This window comes from Echiichthys vipera, assembly GCF_963691815.1.
Source record: "Echiichthys vipera genome assembly, chromosome: 18".
Classification (NCBI taxonomy): Eukaryota; Metazoa; Chordata; class Actinopteri; order Perciformes; family Trachinidae; genus Echiichthys; species Echiichthys vipera.
Genome location: NC_139843.1, coordinates 21,710,923 through 21,737,866, shown reverse-complemented (window position 1 = coordinate 21,737,866; position 26,944 = coordinate 21,710,923). Strand labels below are relative to the sequence as shown.

General features: G+C 42.1%; 1 protein-coding gene across 1 annotated transcript in view; it reads left to right on the top strand.

The window, feature by feature from the left end:
* myocd (myocardin) overlaps positions 1-23,832 on the top strand; it is a gene marked incomplete at both ends in the record, with an annotated part of 60,465 nt that extends 36,633 nt beyond the window's left edge. Inside the window, 12 exons of the mRNA XM_083932871.1 lie at positions 1,423-1,488; positions 9,258-9,413; positions 14,239-14,423; positions 16,329-16,433; positions 16,532-16,860; positions 18,387-18,543; positions 18,627-19,145; positions 19,738-20,235; positions 21,135-21,275; positions 21,663-21,791; positions 22,993-23,050; positions 23,216-23,832. Of these exons, the coding sequence (XP_083788997.1) occupies positions 1,423-1,488; positions 9,258-9,413; positions 14,239-14,423; positions 16,329-16,433; positions 16,532-16,860; positions 18,387-18,543; positions 18,627-19,145; positions 19,738-20,235; positions 21,135-21,275; positions 21,663-21,791; positions 22,993-23,050; positions 23,216-23,832 (2,960 nt within the window). The remainder of the gene's footprint in view (positions 1-1,422; positions 1,489-9,257; positions 9,414-14,238; positions 14,424-16,328; positions 16,434-16,531; positions 16,861-18,386; positions 18,544-18,626; positions 19,146-19,737; positions 20,236-21,134; positions 21,276-21,662; positions 21,792-22,992; positions 23,051-23,215) is intronic.
* Between the last annotated feature and the right edge of the window lie 3,112 nt (positions 23,833-26,944).

The following is a 26,944-nucleotide window of genomic DNA, read 5'->3' as shown; positions in this document are numbered from 1 at the left end:
AAATGTCTTCAGTTTGAAAGTGAACAGTGAGAGGCAGAGTATGGTTCAGTCATCTATAACAGGTACACTCGCAATAGGGCTTTTCAGTAAGGGGCTAGAGCAGATTATATGGCAGACAGAATTTTTGATAACCGTTTCGTAAACAAACAAACAACAACAAAGTTGTAACAATCAAACTGAGAAGCTTTTAACAGAAAAAGGGCGGATTATACAGCAGATCCTATGCTTTCCCATACAGAATTACTGATAATGGCATAGATTAGGGTTGTGTGAGAAGCTTTTTTCAGGGAAAATTATTGCTAACCATTGGAGAAAATATAACACAGAGCAGCAAGGTGACCCCCCCCCCCCCCCCCCCCGATTTCAAATCAAAGTCTCAGCAGAAGTACGGCTATAGGCCCTTACCTTTCAATGAAAGAAGAGACACCTGCATGTGTCTGTACCTGTGGGCATGGAAGGGTGTTAGGGATGACAAAAAACGTCCCTTTAGCAGAGGTCGAATCAGTTCCATTTTTGGGTCAGCTTTCAGCCTGTGTTTGCTCTCTGTGATGTTGTGACCAGCAGGTCACGACCCCCTCACTGTAAACTGAAGCAGATGTCAGATGAAGGAAAGCGCCCGGTGTTACATAATAGAGGGCTCTCTCTCTCTCTCTCTCTAACCCACTCTTTCACCAGGGTGCTACGATGTGACACCCGAGCTTGGTGATATTCTGTCAAATTGTAAAAAAAAAGCCATGCCATCGACTCTGTAGGTTTGAGGTAATTCATAAAATGCTTGAACATAATATGAACCACCTGAGGGAGATGATTAACAATAGGGAAGAGAAGAAGAGAGCGATTAGGCCTTTCAGAAAAGGAGGAACATATCATGCTGCGCGTCAGACCCAGGATCTGACAGAGAGACCTTCAGATAGCAAGGAGGAAACGCACACAGACAGCGAAAGAGTCACAGACACAAACAGACCAACAGACATGGGGGAGGCTTTATGTTTATGACCCCACACTCCCACCTAGACCACGTCTACACACCCACGCGCACACACACACATATATATAGAGCATGCAGAAACGTGCACAAACGCTGCGGACCACACACTGGCAGATCTGTTTAAAAGCCAGGAGCTGTGTTTATCATTCCCTACATCCTGCTCACAGAACTATTTGTGAGCAAGCAGCGTTGTTTTCCTGTGTTTTCTCTATTCACATGTACATATGGATGTACATACGTGATACATACGTGACAGCCGGTGAAATTACTCTTAATCAAACAGCATTTAAGATGGGTTGAATTCTCAGTCTCTTCCTGCTTTTTGTCTGTCCCTTACCTGTCTTCCCACATCTCTTTCTCATCTTTCCCTTCTTTTTACTCTTCCCCTCCATCTACCCTCCCCTCCTCCTCCTCCTCCTCCTCCTCAACTTCAGTCCTACAGTTAAGACTTCAGCAGAGGAGGACACGAGAGCAGCTGGCAGACCAAGGCATCATGCCTCGTGAGTAACACCTTCAAACACAGAGCTGCCGCACACACACAAGCACACACACACACACGCACACACACACAAACACACACATACGCACACGCACACACACACACACACACACACACACACACACACACACACACACACACACACACACACACACACACACACAGACTGTATGAGTACGAGAGTCAGAGGGAAAGGAAAAAAAAAGATACAATGAACAAGCAAAGGGACATATCATCCTTTGGTCCATTTGGTATTCGGACATACAAGCACAAAAAAACAACAGATTCTTATCAACAATTTTATGATATCTGACAAAGATATGATGCTCTATCTTATACTGTGAAACTCTGACCGGTATGTGACGTTTAAGTTTACACCATAATGACTTGAACATGAACACCAGTCCCCCAGGTGAAAGTCCTGTGTTTCAGGACCCATACACCAACCGGACCCTCCTCCCAGCACAGATTTTTTGCACTTTTTTACCACGTCACCTGATTTCTTACTTTGTTTCAGACATGGATTACATATGAATTACAGTGCACAACTATTCATAGTTTTATGTATGAACAGTGAATAAGGAAATGCATAAGATATTTTCTCACTAACCTGTTGATGTGTAGCTTTGCAGATAGTTTGGGTTTTATATGTTCAGGTTTTGACATCGCTGCCTCTACCCCCAATCCGATGAAAGTGAATGAAATGACATTCAAATATGTTTTCAGAAAACAGTGCCCCTGCTCATGCTCTTATCAGTTTTCACTTTTTACCCAACAAAACTTTTTTTGTGGATTGTCCAGACTAACAGGAACATTGAACAGCTGTTGCAGATACATCTTTAATGCTGTAAGCAACACAACTGAAATCCCATTCACCTCCTTTGCAGTGTGGTGGAGACAGAACCGTCTGCAATCAGTGTCAGGTGGTTAAATATCAAATATTAGAGGTAAATGAGACAATGTCTTTTATGTTGGTGATCTGGCACCCACAGTGTTTGACGTGACAAGGAGAGTGGCTTCACAGCAAAAGATTTGGGCATACTATCCCATGTTGGTGTTTGCCACTTTGGGGCAGCAGAACAAGCCACGAACACAAAACAGACATACTATCACTTATAAAGTTGGCTAGTTTCCTATTTCAGAGCAGCATTAGCATCCACAGAGAGTTGGGTTTGTGCCCACCTGACAATCTAAATCTAATATTCTCCCCTTTAGTTCTGCTTTGGTCTCTACCAACTCCTGAGGGAAACGTCTGTCTCTGTATGCTCCACCATGTTCACCAGCTAGTTGCTCTGTCTGTCTGCTGTTTGCTGCTGAGCAGGTCGTGTACAGACCACATCTTTTATTTTTTTTTATTTTTTTTTTACCGAAGACAGCTGCCTGTTGGGTCTGGAAATAACACTGATGAGAGAGAACCAACACAAAGAGCAGTTATTTGTTCCATTGTTAACATTAAACTAATGAAATTCAGCTCTGAAAAAAACAAATGATGAACAGATTTTTCAAATAATGTAGTACGGGGAGAGATCTAATATTGTGTGTGTTGACAATGTTGGAGAGCAACATGGATGTAAAGGTCAGTGTGGGAAATATGAGCAAATTTGCCCTTTAATTGTAGGTCTCCTTGGCTCAATCAGTATTATTTTGAAAATCTTGGAATGCAATTCTGCAAAGCATCATTTCACATGAATCGGATCATTGAGTCTGACATACTGCATGAAAAACATATGACTGATTTGTGATTATCAATAAAGCCAGATGCCAACGGCTTGTGAAAGAACCAGAAAGGAAGAGAGAAAGAAGGATGGAGACATTTTACTGATGAACTTTAACCAGAAAGAGGGAAATGCGCTGCTGTAGCTGTCTGGAATCAAGGTGCAGTTGCTCACATGCTACAGTATGGAGCTGCCGCACCTGAGTCAAACCGCGTTGGAGCTGAGGTCGACTGAGACAATGTCTGTCTTTGAATGGAAGACGTCCATGGCAGATTAAAGAGAGAGAGTAACTAGTAAGAAGAAAAGACAACACTTTAGAAGACAGACGCCCCAGGAGGACGCAGATCCAGACTCCATAGATGGATAAATGCAGCTGTAGCGATGCATACAAAGGTTCACATACAGTAGAGGAAGCAGGTGGATATATGCACCCGACAGGCAGATAGACAGGCAGATCGTGCCTGCAGCCAGAGATCAGGCAGACAGGTCGCTGAGTGACCGCGGAGGAATGCTCTTGTGCTGGAAGAGGCTCTGGGCCTCCGAGGAACAGATTTATATAGACGGTACCTGTTTACAGCACAGCGAGGCAGAGAGGCACGCCCAAACACAACAACACGGAGCGCGCTGCCTTTTATTAATGTCACATTAGACTCGCTGATGAGAACAAGAAGAGTACTCAGCGTACCCTTAAATCATTACTGTTGCTACGATTAGCGGCCTCTCGTGTTCTTTGGGTCATCGTACCACTGTCATGTTGCCGACACAGTGCCACATTGTTATACACAGATCTTTTTCGCTGGCATTTACAAAAGCTAAATTGCAAATATTCATAAGGGACCCAGAGTTTGTTTATCAGGAGACATTTCACAGCAGACAGCCACTTATAAACTAAGATCTTATCAATTCCTTATAGTTTAAAGCAACACTGTCGCCTTGGCAGACATGGAAGCGGTGAGCGGTGCCAGCATGCTGCTGCAGTGTGTTCCTGCAGTGTGTGTGCAGCCTGGTCGGCAAGAAAAAAATGTTGGCATCGAACATTTCGGCAAACCGCAGAAACGTTGATATGAAACATTTTTGGCACCCAATTGCATCTCAGACTTTTGACATGCAGGCTTTTAAACAAGTGCTCCGGAAGTCAGGTGACGTACTATAACAAGCCTCAAACTCTCCTTAGGGAGGAGGTCTGTGGTTGGGTCAAACACACCAGACTCTCACCCAGGAGACCGTGGTTTGGGTCCCTTTTGGGTCCCATCCCATGTGAGAGTGAAATTGAATCACACAGTTTTGTCGCCTAAGCCTAACCAAGTAGTTTTGTTTCCTAAACCTAAGTAATGTTAATGTTTGTATTCCCAATGTTAACCACGTGTTCAAAACAACAACAAAAAGTATTGGCATGTGACGAGTATGGAATGGGAACATGTTTCAGTGGTCAGAAATGATCATGTAGTTTTGATGCCTAAACCTAACCAAGTAGTTTTGTCGCCTTGTGTCGCATTGTGTTGCTGCAGTGCGTTGCTGCAGTGTGTTGCTGTAGTGTGTTGCTGTAGTGTCTCGCTGCAGTGTGTTGCTGCAGTGTGTTGCTGGATAGTGTAGCTGCATTGTGTTGCTGCAGTGCGTTGCTGTGGTGTCTCGCTGCAGTGTGTTGCCCGAGTGTGTTGGTCGAGTGTGTAGCTGCAGGGACATCAGGGGACTGCAGGCAGGGATTTGTTGAACGATATCTCTGGCATGGTTTGCCATTTCACAGAGGCTCCAGCCTCCAGATAAACTGCTGGTAAGTGTGCGGGGGAACGGAATCCAGAGGCCGACGAGGCCCTATCAGTTTCTGGGAGTCTGTCACTGATAAGGCAGCAAGGAGGGACACAATTGGCCAGTAGGACTGCAAGCGCTTTTTAAAAAAGACATTTCAATTGGCTGTTTATCTCTTGATTGCAGGCGGTGGCACACATGGAAGAGGGTTGCAAAGGCTAGTATTTGTTGGTGCATATTTTCTCACAGCCACACTCTAGATTCCTTATCACTCTCTAAAATAGCAGCGTCATTTGTTCTTTCAGCTCTTCATGTCAAAAAATAAGGTATTTTTCAGGGCGTCACAGCTTCCTCCTCCTCTTTGCTGCTGTAGATGTGATCCTTCCTGCTGGGGAGATGGACACGGCACAGGGTCTGTGTATATATTACCCAGGGAACATCTGGTGTTTATTAGGCTATTGGAGAATCCACCCCAGCCTCTCAGGCCTGACTGGCGTGTGGCCTGTCTGCCTGCTGGCCACAGGTCTGAATACACATACACACACACACACACACACACACACACACACACATACAATCTAATATTTCCTCATAAAGATAATAGCCTAAGGTTTACTGTGTTTTTTCTTCCTGCTGCAGCGGTGCTTTAATCCTCAGTGGATGGAAACACAAAGGGAATTATTCCTGGCTAATGCACCATACGTCTTCCCTCTTAGTGTCGTGTTTACATTGACAGATAGGGTCTGCAGGTATATGTATTGCAATAGGTTTAAAGTGCGTTGTATGTTTTTAATACCGCTGCAGAATGTTTAAAAGTCTGTAAGCCAGCCTCAGACTCACCGGCTCAGGTTACATGATGCCATGCGGGCCCGCGCAGCCACAGTCGGACACGTTTTTTAAGGCGGTTTGGTTACACAGCTTAAACGCACTTAAAGCCCCGTGTCCCTGTGATGTGGAGTCGGGTCTTAAATCAGACCCGTCGGTGACAGGTGAGGCAGGAGAGCTGAGCACGTATAAACACACGCTGATGTCATCCTGCTGGTGGACGGCTCGCCAACGTGACCACGGACTTCAGACGCTCCTTCCCCACTTCCCCTTTGAGGAAGGCACTGGATCCTGGATCATCTGCCCACTGCCCTCCCTCTGTGTTACATCCCTCCATCCTACCTTCTTTGTCACCCTCTCCAAAAGTCCCCCCTCCCCTCCTTCCTATCACTCTTTTTCTTCTCTTCAGATTTCAGTTTTTCTTTTTCTTTTTTTGAGCCCTCCATTTTAATGTCAACTTAATTTTTTTTTCTATCCCTCTCTCTCTTCCTTTTTTCTTTCTTTCTTCACCCCTCCATTTTTATGTCTACTTAAATTCCCTCTCTCTCTTCCTTTTTTCTTTCTTTCTTTCTTTCTTTCTTCATCTCTCCATTTTTATTTCAACTTAAATTCTCTCTCTCTCTTCCTTTTTTCTTTCTTTCTTTCTTCATCCCTCCATTTTTATTTCAATTTAAATTGTACCCTTTTCTTTCTTCAGCTCTCCATTTTTATTTCAACTTAAATTGTCTCTCCTTCTTTCTTTCTTTTTTTCTTTCTTTCTTCATCCTTCCATTTTTATTTCAATTCAAATTCTTTCCATTTTTTCTTTCTTTTCCCCTTCCTTTCTTTATCCCTCCATTTTATTTCAACTTGAAAAATCTATTTTTCTTTCTTTCTTTCTTCCTGTCTTCTTACTTGTGTACCTCATGGAGTGCATTGCAAACAGATTAGCAGGTCCTTTTGAATTTTTCAGAAAAAGAAAATACCCAATCCATAGGTCTATTTTTCTTGTTTACTTTTTATTTCGTTTTTATCTCCCACCCAATCCATTCTTCCTTCTGCCTTTTACCCATCCATTCACCCTCCTCCAATTACACACCCACTACCCTTACTAAGTTTCTCATGAAGCATTACATTTCAAATCTATTTGTCGTGAGACAGTAACGCACAAAGCTCCGTATCATTCTTTGTGTTTTGGCGCTGGATGCTGTGTCATCACTCACTAAAATGGTATTTGACCAAATAAGTGCTGCTGCAGATATAAAAAGTGGTCTGCTGTGAGTGCTTTGGAGAGATGGTGATTATTTTGACTGGATTTAGCAGAGAGCTTGTGGAAGGTCAAAACACTCACTGCTGCAGCCCTTTAATTAGAGCCTCACCATTTATTGTTCTAGTTCTCAAAGTGTCTGAAGTGAGCGAAGAGGCTCATTATTGGAGCTGCACACACGTAGACAGCTGAATACTGCAGGGTTAAACTGCACTGTTAAATAATAATATGATGATAAAATGGGGGAAATGATGAGATGAAGAAAAAAAATATTCAGCAGACTGATATTCGAGATTTAGCAACTAGATATTAACAGATAGCCCTACTGTTTGAACAAGGAAATGTGGTCATTTAGAAGAAAAGAGAGGACAAAAAGAAACAAAAACAAAATAACAATATATCATATGACTTATAATCGGTTCATGTTTAAAGGTTGAATATGAGCGTTTTGAGGGGTACAGAATGAAAGTATTGCTTTACCATTAAAAAATCTATTAAGTCTGAATTAATATTTTAAAATATTTTTAACGGGTTTGACAGTGACTTTCTGTCACGTTCTGTTTCCATTGTATCAGCCAATAGCGTTGGGCATTGCTGGTTGCCATGGTTGTCTGTTGTTGGGTGCAGCTACTGTAGGCTGGGTGAAGCAAAGGGGGCGTTATTTGTCCCAGCAGCTGAGTGAGCGGAGACGGGCAAAAGCCAGAGTCAATATAGTCCAAGCATTCACTCCATGGACTGAGAGAAAGAAGAGAAACGACATTAAAACGCTAACATCACTTTTATCTTTACTTAGCTGGAACGGCTAACGCTAATGGGGCGATATATGACTTTCTATGGTGAGATTTGCCAGAGGGGATGCATTCAAACAGGCCGATTTCCTGTCTCTCCACTTGACACACTCTGCAACAAACCTGGCAACCCGACCGCTGGAATTAGTTTTTGCTGTTGCCACTACCACCTTGAGACACAAGATGTTCTGCTCATTCTCCATATTCAACCTGTAAATAGTACAGCCTCCCAAAAAGACACAGCATCCTTGTGCTTGAAAAAAAAGGTTAGATTATATATTTGTAACATAAAATATATGTAAATCTGATCTAGTGTTCATATTGGAAATCCCTCTCTGTGTTTATTGTGACAGGCCATGCAGCAGGGGGCATTGCTAAATGTGCTGTCCATTTTTTTTATTGGCTTTCCAGATGTGATCTTTCCTTTTGAGTGTGCTAGCATTGCTAGAATGCTAACAACAGTCAACAAGTTGAAAATTATGCAGCACTTTTTCCTTCAGTTCCTGATAACAGAGTGTGACAGCAGCCATGTTGTATTTTAGGGTTAGGCTCCATGATTTGTTTTTGGACTCATTCAAATGAGCTGATATTATCCACCGATATCACTGACATATTGTATCTCTTGGGATCGGCGTATATGTTGTCTTATATGCACCAAACCAAAATGTTTCTACAGAATACATAATACAGGCAGTGATGTTCGGAGGGATTTCAATTTCATTTATCTTATTTTATTTATTCATTATTGAAATGGTCATCAATTGACTGATTCTGAACATACAGAACAATTAAGCTATTTATTTTATTTGTATTTATTATTTTAGCGATACTTTCTAGAATTGGTTGAGACTGAAATACATTGTATGTCTAATTTATAATAATGTTAAATACCTTTGATAGAGTTAGTATAGCTTTATTCATTTGTTGCAATGACACCAGCCTTTGTAGAGTCACATCAGTGCAAAATCCACATAGAAATGGTCTATTTTCATACAGCTCCAAAATCCACTTTAATAAAAACCATATCAGTAAAGTGTGAATTTTTCCACTCGGAAAACAATATTGGTGTCTGCCTCAAAAATTCCAAATCAGTATCAAAATGAAAAGTACTCATAATACCACAGAACAGTCAGTGTTATGTTATTATATATAATATTAATGGAATATGATCACTGATTTTATCGTTGTATCTGGTTAAAAATGAGCTTGAACTATTTTAACTACTACTGTTTTATATACTAATGTATTATATTTCATATGGTCAAAATATGTTTTCAATAACATAACAACCGATGACTAAAGTTGTCAGATAATGTTGTGGCGTTAAAAGAACTGGTAAAGAAGCCAAAGTCCCTGAAGTAAAGCGTTTTTACAGACGTGTCTAAGCAGTGTTTCCCTGTGTCTATCCTATCATGTTGTTGACGGTGTAGTGCTGCTGTGTGTTGTGCAGACCCAGCCTCAGACAGCTCCTCTCTGGAGGCCCAGATGAGGCTAAAGCGAGCCCGGCTCGCAGAGGACCTGAATGAGAAGCTGGCTCTCAGGCCAGGACCCCTGGAGCTGCTCCAAAAGAATATCATTCCCCTAGACTCTGCCGTCACAATGACAGGTATCAGCAGCTTTAACACCTGCTGCATCCGACCTGTGTGACTCCACGTGTGTGTGTGTGTGTGGTAGAAGCATCCATTAGTTTTAGTGTAAAGGAGAGCACGCTTCCCTCCTGTTTGTGTGCATTTATTAACAAACCGTTGTTCGGGTCATTTACTAAGAAGGTGGAGACTGTAATCAAACGAGCATGCTGAACTCAGTCCCATCGTTTAGCCAAACAAGCAGCAACTAAAAGCAGAGTGTTTGTTGTATCGTTGTATCTTCCATGAATACATGACTGCAGATGCATCAGATTTCGGAGCACCCAACAGTCCTCCAAAAAACGATTGATTACAGACTAAAACTTTGAAAGTTGGAACTATTGATGTTGTCAACTCCATTAGAACAGGACTCCTGTTTTTCCTCCAATGTGATCCACAAGTCTTAGCAGGAAAAACGATGCATTTCTTGCACAGAGAATGTTATTTACATGTTTAAGATAATCCCTTGAGCCGTTGGGGATTTGCAAAGATGTTGTTATTGTGGCACTGAAAAGACTCATCTTCTTTAAAAAGAGGTGCTTTCGAACTTCACAAATGTATATTGTGAAAAGAGCTGTAACTAACAATTGTTTTCATTATCGATTAATCCAGTGACTCCCAACCAGGGGTACTTGTTCCCCAGGGGGTGCTTGGAAAGAATGTAGAGCAGCTCAATTCATTTGAAAAAGTTATATTTATTGTTGAAATAGAACTTCAGTCCAAGTTATGGAAGTAAATTTCATTCCAATCCAACCTAAATATTCCAACTGTATGAAACAATTAACAATATCCTCTTTTATATAGTGTCATACATTTGGGACATACATTTGGAATTGATGAAGAGTTACGTGAGTTCATCTAACCGGGCTGTGTTGGTGCCTGAGACCAAAGGTACCATTAGATTTATTTATTTATTTATTCATCTATTAGTTATTTGTTCTCTAAAATGTCATAAAATGCTGTCAGGTCAAAGATATTCAGTTTACTTTCATAGCGGAGTAACAGAAAATATTCAAATTTGAGAAGCTGAAATCAGAGAATTTGCACATGTTTTTCTTAAAAAAGGTTTTAAAACAATTAAACAATTATCACAACAGTTGCCGATTCATTAACTGGATGTCAACTGATTGATTAGTTGACTAACCGCTGCAGCTATAACTGTGAATTAATGTGTGGGGATTCATCCAGAGACAGCGTTTGATTTAAAGAAGTGCACGGCATGCGTGCGTGCGTAGACGCTCATCATCAGGCCTGAGCCGTCCCACCGCGCCGCTCAGATCTCGCACTGTTTGTCTTCTAATCCTCAACATGTTCCTCACTCTCTCTATATCATTCTTGGCAGAGTGACCAGTGTTTCTAGACTCTGGAGTTTTAGAGGTTTTATGTTTGCCCCCTTGAGCTTCCAGTAAACATGTTGCGTAAAGGATATGGCAGGCTGCAGTCAGCTGGTTTACACTACCTCTGCAGGAGGAGGGGAGAGCCGTTTATTGAGATGAACAGCAGCTGTATTTGGGTCCACCCTTTTCTTTCGAAGTGGCAATGTGTTTTCGAGTTTGAGTGCATCTTTGTGTGGGCGTACCTGTGTGTATGTTTGTACTTTCCTCCCCTCCTCCCTGCTTTTGTCTCTGCTTTTAACTGGCCTCTGTGGCTCCAGTCAGCCACCTACAAAGCTGTGTGACAGGACCAGGCTGTTGCCTTCCCCTCGCCTGCAGCATTAACCCCTCACCTTAAAGCTCTATATCCCCCTTACACAACACTCCCAGTAATTGTTTCAACCTCTGTCCGGTCATTTTGGAAACTATGTGACCCCACGTAACTTCCAAACCAGCTCCACTTGAAAAGCGGAAGTGTCCACGGCTCGCAGATTTCCTGCACTTCTACCATCTCAATCTCCGTGTGACATCAAATTGATTTAAGACTTATGGAAACAGCATGTATATGTGCTGGACTGCATGTAGCAGAGAGACGAGCAAAATCACACGTCACCCGTCCAGAGTGTGTGTTAGTGTGAGACTGCGGGGAGTGAATGAGTTAAACATGAGCAGGTGGGAGGAAGTGGCATTCAGGACAATGTTGTTCACTAAGCTGTGTGTAAAGCTCTGTGCGTGTGTGTGTGTGTGTGTGTGTGTGTGTGTGTGTGTGTGTGTGTGTGTGTGTGTGTGTGTGTGTGTGTGTGTGTGTGTGTGTGTGTGTGTGTGTGTGTGTGTGTGTGTGTGTGTGTGTGCGTGCGCGTTTGTGTTTGTGTATTGCAAGGTCATTGAGTTGCACAAAACGGGCCTGGTGCTGAGATTGAAACCAGGGTCTGTTCCTGCCTGTCACATGTTTGGATACAAAAAGAGAATCTTATACCTTCTGCGCACACACACACACACACACACACACTCGTGCACACACACCAACCTTTACCACCTCCCTCCTCTGGCTCTGTCCCTTCAGTTCCGTTAGATAGCCACTCTTAGCTCGTCCAATTCAAACTGTGTTCGCTATCAGCTCAGCCAATCAGGAGCACGGTGGAAGTAAAGTGGCGGTGTCAGTGTCTCACCCACACAGCGTAACACCTCCGGTCTGAGTGTGGTTCTAGGTGTCCGTGACAGACAGGCGCCGTGTGAATACCACTGGTCACATTGGAAAAATACATTGTGGACAACGTGCAGCTCCATACAAACTCTCTGTGCACTGTGTATGTGTGTTAGTTTGTATTCACGGGATTAAGCATCAATTATTTTATCATTCACCATATAAGCACAGTAAAATCTGATATAAAATCTTCAAAATTAGACTTTAAATTCCTCGAAAACTTGTCAAAGTAGGCAGCGCTGTTGAAATATGAATCAAGATTCTGTTACTGTAATGCTTACTCCTCTTCTGAAATGTTTCCTGAAACATATTTTAGAGTTTACTTTTTTCGTTGTAAAATGAGAAAGTTTTGCTCCAGCTGTTGTGCGGTGCTTGGTTTTGGCTCGACTGTTTTCAAACATGGCTGTCACAAACGTTCTCATATTACATACATATTACATTCAGTTTATGTGCTTTAGTGATGTATACAATATGATTTTAATTCAATTAAATTTTATTCACAGTGCCAAATTATAACAAAAGTTATTTCAAGACACCTTACATATAGAGTAAGTAAAGTCCACACTCTATGACTTATTTATGATTTACAGAGACCCAACAATTCCCCCGTTGAGTAGCAATGGGGGAATTGTGGCAGACCCAGCTCTGTGGAGTACGGACATCTGTCTGCACCTTTTGGGGAGGAAGAAAAGGAGAGAGAAAGAGAGACAAAGATGGACACAAAGACAAAGACGGACACAAAGACGGACACAAAGACGGACAGATGTACAGAAAAAGACAAAGACAGACACAAAGACAGACAGACAGATAGAGACACACTGTCTCCACAAAAGTAACACTAACTATAATAACATCTATAGTAATGTGAATGTGACTTATATGTTATGACAGTTAATATAGTAGAATAGTAGAAACAAGCACAGCTAAGGTGACAGAATATGAAAATGATAATAATTGTGGTGGCAAACATGGTCAATGATGAGCACTGGTAATACCATCTTGGATACAGTGAGACATACCACTGATGGTGTTTTTATGGCTACAAATGTTATAATTTATAAAACTAATGATAGTTTATATGAGTAATAGTAATAATAGCAGCAGGAAGCGTCATGCAGGACCACTGCAGCAGGCACCACCACGATCAGCAGGGACCTGCGAGACGACAAAGCACAAACAACTCTGGGGAAGAAGCTGAATTAGTGAAATGCATTGATGAGACATGAATGATACAAACAGAGAGGAGAGAAGCTCAGAGGTTCAGGAACAGGATTATCCCCCGGCAGACCAGGACTATAGCAGCATCATTAAGCAGAACAAAATCAGCTTAGGCCAGAGACTTTGGTCCCCGGGTATAAGGTCTTAATAATCATAAGAAAAAGAAGAAGATTGTACTCACCGAGGTCGTGATTTTCAAACATCACCAAGTTAATTGTTGACATCTGGAAACATGGGGTCATCGGTAGAAAGAAGAAAGGCGATCACAGGCTTTGATCTGGTCACACAAATGTATTTATCAGAGAAAACAAAGGCAGATGGTAAACCCATTAGTGAGCAGCATTTCTATTAAATGCTGTGAAACGGCGACCGATACAAAAGGTGAATGTTAAGTTTCGGCACTAAAACATGATTTGATTGATTAGAAAAAAAAAGATTAGATTGATTAGAAAAAAAAAGTACTTCCAGGTCAAGAACAACGACACTCTGGGGGAGAGTCCTTTGTTTTGGGACCCATCCACCACCCTGACCTGTCTCACTACACATAATCTAATACTACATCACCTGATTTCTTTCTTTGCTCAAGGTGGAATTTGTACAATAATAAACATGTGGATTACATGGATTACGGTGCGTTATTTTTCATAGGTATATATCCCAGCAGTGAATGAGGAGACAGTTTGACCCACTGCACTTGCTGTAGTTGTGTCCTGTCCACAATGAGGGATTACTAGTGACATTATGTTCTCAACCCACCTGATCATCTGATGGGTCATCTCCATCAGACTTCACTTTTATAACGTTGCTGTGTTCAGATTTCTCAGCAGTAAATTTGTTGTGCACAATATTATCATAATCAGAGAAATGACGGCCAACACATTAGAATAAGACCCTAGTTGTAAGAAAGTGGAATCTCTTTTAAACGCATGCTTTGTTATCTCTCTTCCTTTCCTCTGTCATCTGGAGGTCAGAGGTCAAAGGTGCACTGACTTCTTTTTGCTCTTCTTACAGTGAACCATGGTAAGTTCCCGAAGCAGGAGGACTCGTATGCGTTTGAGGAGGACAGCAGCAGCGAGAGTCTGTCTCCGGAGCAGCACCACAGTGACGAGTCGCAGGGCTCGGCCTGCCCTTCATCAGAGGCTGTCGGCAGTGCGCCCTCCTCCTCCTCCTCACCTGCCCTCACCAGCCCACGACAGGTAAGGCACCTCTCTCTCTCTCTCGTCTCAACTCCCACTGCCTCTTCTCTCCGTCTCACGCTCTGACATCGTTTGCATCTGGAGCAGCTGTTGCCACTGCTTTGCTTCTCCTGCTCTCTCGTGGCGGCAGAGTGAACTGCAGCCCCATCCCCAGCCTCCTCTGTTTTCCACCGACCGTTGGGCTGACTCGAACTAGGCAGGTGTCACATTCCAGCACTCCGAGCCATCCTGCCGCCACAGCTGCCTTTATTTCCCGACTGCTTACCCTTCACTCATGATGACCTCATTCCAACGGTCGCCCCTCAGCAGTGGTCACTTAAAACTCATGCCAGAACAGGGTTGTTTATATCCGTCAGACTGAATCATCAGCTCGGAATCAACAATTGGAAATTCCTGCTTAGAGATTTTTGGAACACTTTTGCAAATGAAACAACAACAATACGTGTGCATGTCTTTGGATTGGATTAAACAGACTGTCGGTCCCCACTCCTCCTCAGTTTAGCTTCTTAATCCTGGAGGAGAAAGTTGTAATAGTAGTTGTAGAAGAAAACTGATATTTTCAAACTAAAAATCATACAATCTATGGCAACAATGTCACCAAAAACACAACTGCTACCTATTTTAATTGACTTTATTGTATACTGTGATTAAATGTTTAGTATGGTTTGTCAGTGGGAGGGGATCGTGTAACAGCTTTACCAGTTATTCAAATGAAGGAGAGTAAAATAAAGACATTCTCATCATCCATGCCTTTGCATTGTCTGCACCATAATGAGGAGTCAAGCTAAGGCAGAAAGTCTCAAATCACACTAAGCAGTATACAGTCTGATAATTATTATGACCTAGATAAAATCTAGTAATCTTTCATGAAACTTTCTACTTATAGTAAATGTGAATAAGAAAAAAAGAATCAATTTATAGCTTGTTTTTTTTAAACCACTTTACTTCAATTGTCTTTTGATGGTACATTACCAACTAACATCATTAGGACAAATTAATATCTGGGCTCAATTAAAACAAAGCCTTTCCTCTGTATTCAGTCTGCATAATGTATGATGTTTGTGTGTGGAATGCTTCAGTGTATGAAATAAAATACAGAGAACAACTTAAGGCCTTTACACTCCGGGATTGTTCTTTTTTCATGCGATTCATTTGCATGTCAGTATATTTTTTTAAACTGTTGTTTTTGTCATGAGTACTTTCACACAGAGACGAATATTACATATATATATATACATAATATTACATTATTAAGATAAAGCACTTTTTTTTTTTGGAACAAATTTTTGTGGGATTTCACAGCGCCAATAAAACGTGACGATAATAAATTAAATGTTATTTAGCTGACACTTTTTTCCAAAGTGACTTCCAATACGTGCATTTAACCATGAGGGTACAAACCCAGAACAGCAAGAATTAAGTAAGTGCGTAGGCTTCAAATCAGCTTAGCAATTAACTTCAGCCAGACTAGTACATTTAAGTGCAATTTATTTTTTATTTTTATTATAACAACACAGAGGCTCTGTAGTCCAATTCCAGACAGCAAACTTTTCTCCCTTCAACCTTGATAAAGGCAGCACATCCCAGATACACTTCTTCCATTCTTCCATTTCACAATAAAAGCCCTAGACTGCATAACTGATCTAGCAGGTGGAGCACATTACTGGTATGACTATTCACATTTTCATTTGGTTTATTCGTCACGCCCCTCACCCTTTATTTACTGAACATTGGAAACAAGGCCAGAGAATCTTAACCGAAGTTACTGGACTTTGCCTTGATTTTATCGGAACTTTTCATAGTTCAGGTGAACACAAACCACCATTTTCAACAAAAAAACAGGTTAAGATCATCTTGCGCCTTTGTACGCAGTATATACAGTGTGTTGTTTTTATCTGTGAACAGGGAGGTGCGATCCGAGACCCCCCTGATCAAAGCCAGGAAGAAGGTCTGTCTGGTGCCAACAACAGCCAGGGTACTGCCCCAATACCTGTTCCTGCTATTGTCAAGGTCAGCAAAATTTAACCAGTTACTCTACTTGACTTTACACTTTTCATTTCCAAGAGACCATCACGCTCATACTGTCTCACCCTCCTTCCTGTGAACAGTCCAAGACTTCAGACAAGAACCGACACAAGAAGCCCAAAGATGTGAAGCCAAAGGTGAAGAAGCTCAAGTACCACCAGTACATTCCTCCGGACCAGAAAGCAGAGAAGTCCCCTCCGCCCATGGACTCGGCCTACGCCCGACTCCTCCAGCAGCAGCAGCTCTTTCTGCAGTTGCAGATCCTCAGCCAGCAGAAACACGCTCACACACATCCACAGTCGCAGCAGTCCCAGCAGCACACACACACTCCACAGACACAGGCCCAGGTCCAGGCCCAGCAGCGACAGCCCTCTTTCAGCTACCAGCCTCACCCTCCAACCCAAACTCACAAGTGAGTCCTGCTCGTTGATGAATGAGAGTGAATAAATAATCTTTACTCAAGTTTTCAGCCCCTCGATTTGAGTTATGAAACATGAGATGCAACTGATAGAGTTCATATGATTGTATCAAACTGTTGCAGAGGTTTCACACTTAAAATGCACAACTTTTTAAGAAAGTATCTAATAACAAATGGCTTTAATAATGGTGAATACATAATTAACTAATGCCAAATAGATCAGTGTATTAGACAGTTATACCCAGAGATGTGGACTTGAAACTTAATGACTTGGACTTGAGGTCATTGTTTTGATGACTTTCAACTTGATAGTAAATGAAAGACTTGAGACCAGACTAGAACTTGAAAGTCAAAGACTTGTGACTTGACTTGAGACACAATGACTCGGATGATTTGTGTTCATTTTATGTTTTGAGTTTAGATATTAAATATAAAAAAATGTTCAACTTTATCAATGTTGACATTACAAGTACCTGTGTAACGTTACCCGCCCAGTGTCTGAGGGCTGATGTTAGCTAATGTTAGCCGGCCAGAATCTGTTCTCACAGAGCTAACTAACCTAGCCTGATAAAGACTGATATTACTTACGCTGTTTTTTTGATTGAGAGGAAATTATGAATACAAAAGCATTAATAAAGTTATTTGTTTTTTGTTTGAATACACTAATTTCACTGAATAACAATAAATATGATACAGATTCAATTCCTTGTAATGCTTTATGAATGGGTTACATACATTTGACTTATGATTAATTAATTAATTATGATTACCCTTTTGAGTAATATTTTTAGACATGTACTAATACCTTGTTTTTTCTCTGAATACTGCAGGTAAGACTGTAGTATCTTCAGGGCCAAAAACATCACTTGACTTGGGACCTGATAGCCTTATCTATGGACACAACTTCACTTTATTAATGCCTTACTAATATTTATAGCTTATTAGAAAATGAGAACCCTTCAGTTGTAAGTCACGAATAAAGGGTCATGAACTTTCTATTAAGCAATCAGCAAAACTTAAATAATATTTAGCTGCTTTAAATCCAGATCTGTGTCATGGCAATGCGGGCAGTGTGTTCAGATGAACAATGTTTGGCATCTCTCCATGGCAAAAGTCACACAACGAAGCACCGTTTCACGTCATCACAGTCTGCATAAACCAATTTGATATCAGCGGATCTCAAGTGCTCCGGTCTTCGGAGACTTCTGCCACAGAGAGAGGCCAAACATTGTTTATCTGAACACACCGCCCACACTGCCATGACACAGAGCTGGATTTGAATGGGTAAAGTCCCTTTAACAATTAGTTGTAGTAGTCCAAGTTGAAGGCTTGCTGATTTATAACGCATTAGTAAAACACATATTAACCAGTACTAAAGCCATTTGATACAACATATAAGACACATAACAAATAATTATGATGATAATAATAAAGGGTGTCTCATTAGAAAGTAGTACCAAGTTTTTATTGTTGCTATTTTTACGTTATGTGACTAATCCACTTAAATCAAATTATTACAGAGGAGCCAGTGAGCAGCTTTCAGCGTGCAGCTCCAGTGGTCCGTCCAGCCAAACCAACAGTAACTCCTCCTCCCCTGTCAAGATCACATATGGCAACCAAAACAACATCTCACCGGTCAAACCTGGGCCCCTGCCAGCTAATCTGGATGACCTAAAAGTAGGTGTTACAAAGTCAAATAAGGTTCAGAATTACTGGAGATAGTGCAAGAGATGTTAATGTGTCTTCTCCTGCTGTGTAAGGTATCAGAGCTCAGACAGCACCTGCGGATTCGCGGCATGCCCGTCTCCGGCACTAAGACGGCCCTCATCGAACGACTCCGACCCTTCAAGGACTCCAACGCAGGCTCCTCACCCTCGGGCTCTTCTGACATCACCACAGTGACCTTCCCTGTCACGCCCACAGGCTCCCTGTCCTCCTACCAGTCCCCGTCCTCCTCCAGCGCCCTGTCCCAGGGAGGCTACTACCCTTACCCCAGCACTTCTTCCACTCCTCCCATCTCTCCCGCCTCCTCGGAGCTGTCACTCAGCGGCTCTCTTCCCGACAGCTTCAGCGATGTGCCCATGTCCTCGCCAACACAGTTCGCCCTGCAGCCATCTCCGGCCCAGCTCAGCATGGAGGACGGCCTGGGCGGAGGAGGACCAAGGGCGGGGGAGGGCGGAGGTATGGATGGCATGGAGGCCGAAAAAGATAAGATGCTGGTGGAAAAGCAAAAGGTGATTGAGGAGCTGACGTGGAAGCTGCACCAGGAGCAGAGACAGGTGAGGAACCAGCAGTGTATCAGTCGACACGTAAACATACATGAGGAAAAAATGTAAAATAATTGACCAGAATCCCTGGTCGGAAACATTAGCCAAAGGCAGTATGAGTATTTACAGCACAACTGGAACACAGTTCAGAACAAAAGGGCCCATCAACCAAATAGGACTATGTTCTCTTTTGCAGCTTCAGTTCATGATATAAAATAATGTGTCATCTTCGTAAGGTATAATGTAGACTGAGCAGGTATTTCTCTTATTTCACAGCTACTTACCAGAGAAATCAATCATTTTAAACAAAATATGGAATTTAATATTTGTTTTTCCGCAGCTGATGTCAAATTTAGCAGGCTTCTTTCTGTGGATTAATGGACATGGTACTTCAGATTAGAACTGCATCCATACCATCAATCTGTTACACACAACCGTGGTCAGCTAGTCAGAAATAATGGTCCGTAGAAAGCTGTTATACTCCAGAATGGAGTATTGAACAAAACCGTGCAATAACACCACTTAACATCTAACCAAGTGTCAGGGACATATCACAAGACATATATTGAAATATCAACTGACATATTTCCTTTGTTGCTGTTAGGTTGAAGAGCTGAGGATGCAGCTACACAAGAGGAAACGCTGCTATGGAGCAACACAGGACACTGTCCCTCTTCCATCTCACCCCTCCATGCACCACCAGCAGACTCCACCCATGATGGGCCAGCACTTCTTCGGGGTGACCATCAAGCAGGAGCCCATGTCCTTGTCCTCCAGCTGTCCTCTGTCCTCTCCCAAACAGCTAAAGAGCTCTCCTGGTAGCTGCATGGAGGATATGGGACACTGCAACAATCCCCTCTCCAATATGGGGGGCCCGGGTGGGCCACAATGCATGGACACTTCCTCTGGCAGCCCCTCCACAATGTCTGCTTTCCTCAGTCCACAGTGCTCACCTCAAGACTCCCCCATCGGAAAGCCTTCTAGTAGCCCCCAGCCTTCGTCTCCTAATAACCCCTACTTGCTATCACCTCCACTGGGAAGAGACGGCTGCGGTCACCCCCACTCCCATCCCCAAGGCCATAACAGAGCACGCAACATGCAGGTATGATTAATTCATGGAGACAAGGAACATTTTTAAATGTTCTGTGGAGGTGTCAGACAATACATCTAAAATAATATTTGCAGTGACTATTTGTTATTCTATTATTATTATTATTATGGAGTCAAGTAAGAGAGGTTCTACAGCCATGTTAATTCTTCTAATTAAACATAAATGAGCAAATTCTACATTTTGTCAGGGAAAAAGATGCCTAATAAAATTCTTGCTGCAGAAAATGTTAGCATGTTTGTGGGATGATGTTTTTGTAGGGCGATCGTGAAGTCAGCACGCCGCTGGTTCCCCCGGCAAAAGGTCCATGGGATTTTTCCATTGACATTTGGATTATTGCAGAAAATGAGCTCTGTGGCGAACAAAAGTTTATGATATTTAAATGTTGTTGTTTTGTGAAGTGTAAATAAAATCGGTAGAAGTAAAAAGCTAACGTTATAAACTGACTACACCACCCACTAGCTTCTAACTGATTTCACTTGTACGGCGTGATGTTTGTTGTCTCATTTATCCACTTGTTAGCAACCCCCTTTTGAAAGAAAATTCACAAATGAGGTATTTACTGATGTATTTCATGATGTAGGACAAAATGTTAAAATCTCTTAAGCCTGTGTTTACCATAGACTTTGAAACGAGGGAACAGGAAATGTAAAAATGCTAACTCACGTCCGGGTTTTAGGAATCATTCCTTCAGCACTCTATTATCAGCCTCAGCTGTACTTTCTGTTGAGGGCAACTTAGCAAAGGTTAGCTAGCATGCTGGTCATCAAAGTGATTCCCACTCATGTCCACTCTCTACATGGTGTGGCCTTCATGTATACGATCTCTAATTTGTTTTTGTGTATGATGTTTTCTAACACACGTGGTTCCATTTGCCTTGTGGCTAACTCCAGATGCAGCAGAAGACTGGTGGCCAAGCGGTGAGCTGTTCTTACCCTTCTGACCAAAGAGGCCTTCAGGGAGTCTTTCCCAACTCAGCTGATTGTGCCCACAGCGGCTCAGCCAAGCCTGAGAGCCACAGCATGCAACCAAAGGTAAACATTGAGTCAACCTTAGGGGCATTTGCAACGTTGCCATGTCGATGTCATGTACTTCATCTGAATCACCTCACATCCACGTAACCGTTTTTCCCTTTTCTATTCATTTGTGATCTGTCTCTGTTTAATTGTTGAAGTGTATTGTCACTCTTGTTTCCATCACATATTCCTTCACATGTTGGTGACTCTTCCTTTACAAGAACACAACGCCAACCATTTTCTTCAAATGAAATGTTTAATGGGATGAGATTATTCAATCACAAGGGCCTGATTTTTTTTTAGCTCTTTTTGTTTTTTGTTAAGATCTGCAATACACTCACATTTGGTAAGCTCCCCTATTCTAATTGGTGGGCTAATGTCACTTTTCACCTATGTCTCATATAGATGTCAGTAGTGCCCTCTCCTCGGCATGTTGGCCAAAAGTGCCAGGTCCCTCCCCCTGCCTTCAGTAGCTCAGATTCAGATGCATCAGACATAAGACAGCCCCCATGCTATGAGGATGCAGTCAAGCAGGTAAACGGAAAATTCATGCTAAAATTCAGTAGAAATGGCTGGCCAGAGATTTTATTTGACCTATTGGCGTTGCTCTAATTTCACTTTCCCTCCTGTCTCCTGTTCTTTTTGTCTCCCAGTCCATCTCCTGTATTGCACCTCTTTTATTCATCCGTTTGCATCGTTCACTGCACTAACTTTCCACCCTTTGCCGAGTCTGAAGCAGATTGCTGTTTTAGTTGTACAAACCTTTTTTGAAGGCAGATGTAACTCTAATTAGTTGGAGCTACAAGAGGCCGACCAACAAATCGGTCATGCTGACATTAGCTTATTGCTGACGCATCAGTAGCAGCACAAACATGTCAAATATGTCATTTAAATTAGTGTCTCTACTACATAGTTTGTCATCCAAAAACATGCTCACTATGTATCCTGATCACAATTCTTTAAAAAAAAAAAAAGTCCTTATAAAATATATACTGTTATTGGATTGAAACATAGGCTGAATATAATGATGGCTGTATGACAGTAGTAAGTCTTCCAATAATCTTTTTCATAAACATGATTTCTGTGATTTTAGGTTATTTTTATCATGCTGATGGATGTTTGTCCTAGTGTTCATTTTTTTCTGATAAGTTGGATTTCATTAGTTATTTGATGCTATAGAAACTAGGTAAAATGTCATGATTGACAGCTATGGTTGACTCGCGATTGGTCGGGCGCGAATATGGGCGTGACTTCGACACAGCCGTGAAAAGTTTTATCCATCTTTATACCCGTCTATGGATTGAAATAACTAAGACTACTACTGTGATAGCTAACCTAGAAATCCTGACATTGAAAAGTTCACTCACATTACAGACAGGAAGTTGTAGTTGTAGTATCTAGGTATGCTAGCCTTGGTAGATAGGAAGATGGTTTTGGTTTGATTTGTACAGGTACTGAGATATCTGTCTTCAGCCTGATACAATGGATGGAAATGGAATATTCTTTGTAGAAAATGCATGTCTCTTTTGGCCTCCAGCTAGCTTAATCTCAACCGATAAAGTGGTCCATCTCCCTGAAGTTTGTATGACCAAAACTTGTTCTGCAAGTCTTTGTATACTGCTTTGAAAGCTGGCATATTTTCATGTAACATCCTTCAATATAATTGTATTCAATTTTTAATTGTTAAAACATTGTTCAGTTGATAAAAAGAATCACTTTCCTTTTACCGTTACAGCAACTGACCAGAAGTCAGCAGATGGACGAACTTTTGGATGTGCTCATAGAAAGTGGAGGTAAGGTGAAACTCCCTCAATACTGTTAGTGTAGGTAGCACTGCACACACAGGATGGTTTCAGTTCTACATGTAAATCACCGAGTGTATTGGTTTGACCCCCACACGTTGGTATGGGATCCCAGTACCTGCTGTGACCCTCCCTCCTCTCCTCTTTCTCTTCAAGAGATGCCAGCTAACGCCAGAGAAGAGAGGGAGAGGGCCTCTGTAACCAAAGTTGTGCCTCACATTACTGTGTCCCCAGGGTGTCCCGGTCTCCTCATCCCGAGGTTCCACAGACATTACGAACACCTGTCCCCCACCCAGCTCCCTTATGACCACTCGGCCAATCACATCACCGAGAGCCACCTGGAGAATCTGCTGGGAAGTCCAATTGGCCGGGGAGGGGAGGCGGCCCTTCTTAAGATGGCTCCCGAGGTCGGCGTTCAGGAAGATGAAGGGAACAGAGACGGCGAAGGGTACGGCAGCCCCCACAACCACCACCGCCACCCTCACCACCCCCAACAGGACAAACTGCTGACCAACAGAGATCTGATGGACACCCCTCTTTCGCCCATCAGCGCCAAGGTGTCCGCCGTCTCTGAGGTGCAGGGGATGGTCAGCATGACTTTCAGCGAGACACCGTGGGAGACGATGGAGTGGCTGGACCTGACGCCACCCAGCTCGGCCACGGCCTTCAGTATCGCTCCACCCAGTGGGCCAAGCATCTTTAACACAGAGTTCCTGGATGTCACAGACATTAACTTGAACTCTGCCATGGACCTTCACCTGGAGCACTGGTGAAAGCAACACCAACAAACACAAGACACCAGCTTGCAAGTAGCTGTACGGACCGCTATCAGCTATGAGCGTACCAAAGAACTATTGATTCTATCCTTAACAGTGCCAGAATGTGCCTCTTGTTTAACACAGTTTGATGTGACATTAAAGAGGAATTTCTGTATTTCTCAACTTGGATTTCCCCATGTATTTCTGTGTACGTGACGAATGGGAACAACAGTTTTTGAAAGTGGTCCAGTATTGACCAAGACCTGTGCAGCAAACTGGGCTGCATTGTAATCACCCAGGGCAATTGTGACGGTCACTGCGCGTTCACTAAAAAGATATGTTTTTGCCACTGACAGCCTCAGATTGCAATCTCTAAGTCTCATTCTGAAATCTCGTGAGAGGTGACAACAGAGGAAACATTAGTGAGAGTTGGAGAGAGTGTCAAGGGAGAGTTTGTTGTGTTGGAGAAAAGAAAGTGTAGCTGTTACCTAACATTTCAATAAAAACAATGGTTCGTGCACATTTACGAATTGTGCCAACAAAATGTAGAGCTACACTTCATGCAGATATCATAGACATCATAGATCCTGACACTCTGGTCCATACACTGCACTGTGCAGATCATGTCTGCAGTCTGACCGGGACACTAAGGTCGGCCAAGGAGGAGAAGAGATCATACCAAAGCACATTTTATCTGAAAGAAAAGCATTTTGTCTTGGTTAGGGGTTATGGTTAGGGTCAGGGTTAGGGGGTAGAGTTATGGTCTACATAGGCCTATTTGCCGGGGATTTCGGCACTGATTGTGGAAAGAATACCAGGCCGGGGGACATAGGACCCTTTTTTGTGAAAAGCGGGGAACATAGGAGCCTTTTTTAAGAAAAGACTTTTACGTTCCCCGCTTTTCAGCGCAGTCACATACAAAGCAAGGAACATCAGCCTTTCTTCTTAATAAAGAAGTTCCCAGCTATGTTCCCCGCTTTGTATGTGACCAGGGAACAAAGGACCCTTTATTAAGAAAAAAGTCTGATGTTCCCAGCTTTTCCCAAAAAAGGGAACATAGGTACGCTCCTGGCTAATGCTTTTAGCTAAAGTTACTGTGTTGACCTGCTTAGATAGCTACACACCAAAGCGTGGCAGGATAACAACAACTTCTCCATCATGTAGTCAGACACTTATAATAACAATTTGAGTCTGTCAGTGAAAAAAAAATGTAAATTGTATGTAAATTGACAGTCGGTATTGCAAAAAATGTGCAGCCCAACTCACAGTTTCGGCTGCAGTGCTTTCGCTCAATACTGGACCGATATTTAAAAAAAAGTTGTCCCCAGTAGTCAATTAGACACAAACACATGGGTAAATGGAATACCATAATTCCCCTTTAAGTCGACTGTTAGCCATGTAAATATTGACAGCTAAGTCAGAAGTGTCTCACATCGCAGAAATTAGGTACTCGTGTTGTCATCTTACCCAGAATCCAAAAAGTATATGTGCTCTTCGACATAATCTTTGTCCTTTTTGGACAACGATGCGCACAACTGCCAAAGTATGACAGTGAACACATGAAGGGTTTCCTAGATGATGATGACAGTGCTTTATAACAACACTTTATGCAATATCAGTGTTACACCAACTAGACTTGAAGACACATTTTGACAATCATTGTATATTTTCTGAGTCTATGTTTGTATTACTGGAAAAAATAGCACGAAAGGAATTACAAGGTGAGTTGGATTGCTTGGTACGGCCATTTTGTAAATATCTTAACTATCTGTACTGACAGAGACAAGTTGACGTCTGCATATTTTGTCAGTGGTGTGGGAGAAGACACGAACCACAAAGTGTATTATGTAATCAGTTGACGGTATGATGTAAATAGGACAGAATGATCTCACTGTGCACCTCTAGCTGAAAACACATTTGTCACAGTTTGCTTGAGCTTAGAATACGTGTGTAGAAATGGTTTCATTCCTTTTTTTTATACAAGTTTCTTTTCACTATTTGCTGTATTTAGTCACAGAATGACATTATGAAGAGAAATGAATGTCTTTGAAAAACCTTTGGTCTTATCACTTTTAATCGGCAGACAAACTGTGCCTTATTTACAACAGCTTTACTTTTAAACCCCTTTACAATGTGTTATTAATTTGTTATTCCCTGAAAGCTGTTGACAGATATTAATATAAAGCGCTGACATAAGTCAACAACATCCCTTTTTCAGACAAATGTTACGAAAAATACAACTTCATCTCTATTTTTTCTTACTAAGTCGTATTTTGTCCTTACAAATTTCACCCTTTCTATTCCCAGGCCACACCTATTTATTTAGTGTTTTATATTTATACTTTTTTTCCTGTATTTATACTGACATTCCGTCTAATAGATTGGGGCTCTTTGATTTACGGGGGTAAACTCCAGTGCTGCCGTTTGAACCGCAGACTTTTCTTAGTAAATTAGTTCTCTTAAAAATGTGACAAAGTGAAGGAGCCACTCTGAAAAGCCATGCTTTCTTAAATCACTTTTCTTTGAAGAATCCTACGAAGTGGTCATGTCCATTATTAGCACTTGTGAATAGGAAAATGTAATATATTCAGATCTTTACTGTGAATACTGCATATTAACACAGAGCCAGCCTATACACACAGTAGTTACACTAATGAGAGGACTTCACACTCAGAACTCCTTAAAGGTTTTTTAGCTTGGTCAGGGAGAAATTACATGAGAAAATCAATACCGCTCCTGATATGAGAGTTGTATCAACAGCTGTATCGGATAGTATGAAGCTTCGCAGCTTGATTCATGACATTGGCGTTTGAATCCTAAATCAACACTGAATGCTGCGCAGCTTTCTTTTTTGCATATCTGGTCAGTCTGGTTCACATAGTGTTCCGCACAGATGCAGATAAAGATAAATAGATAAAGATTTCCGAGCGGAACTTTCAAGCTAGGCTTAAGGTCGCGGTAGTGTCCCCAGAGTAACGGCTAGGGCGTGAGAAATAATGTCACCACGTCATGGCTGTTCTGCATGAAGGCTCCAAAAATGTTGCGCCACTTGGTCGCACACCTTTGAATTTTTGTAACCAGATACGTTGCTAATATACCTTATAGACCCATTTCATTGAGAGGTATA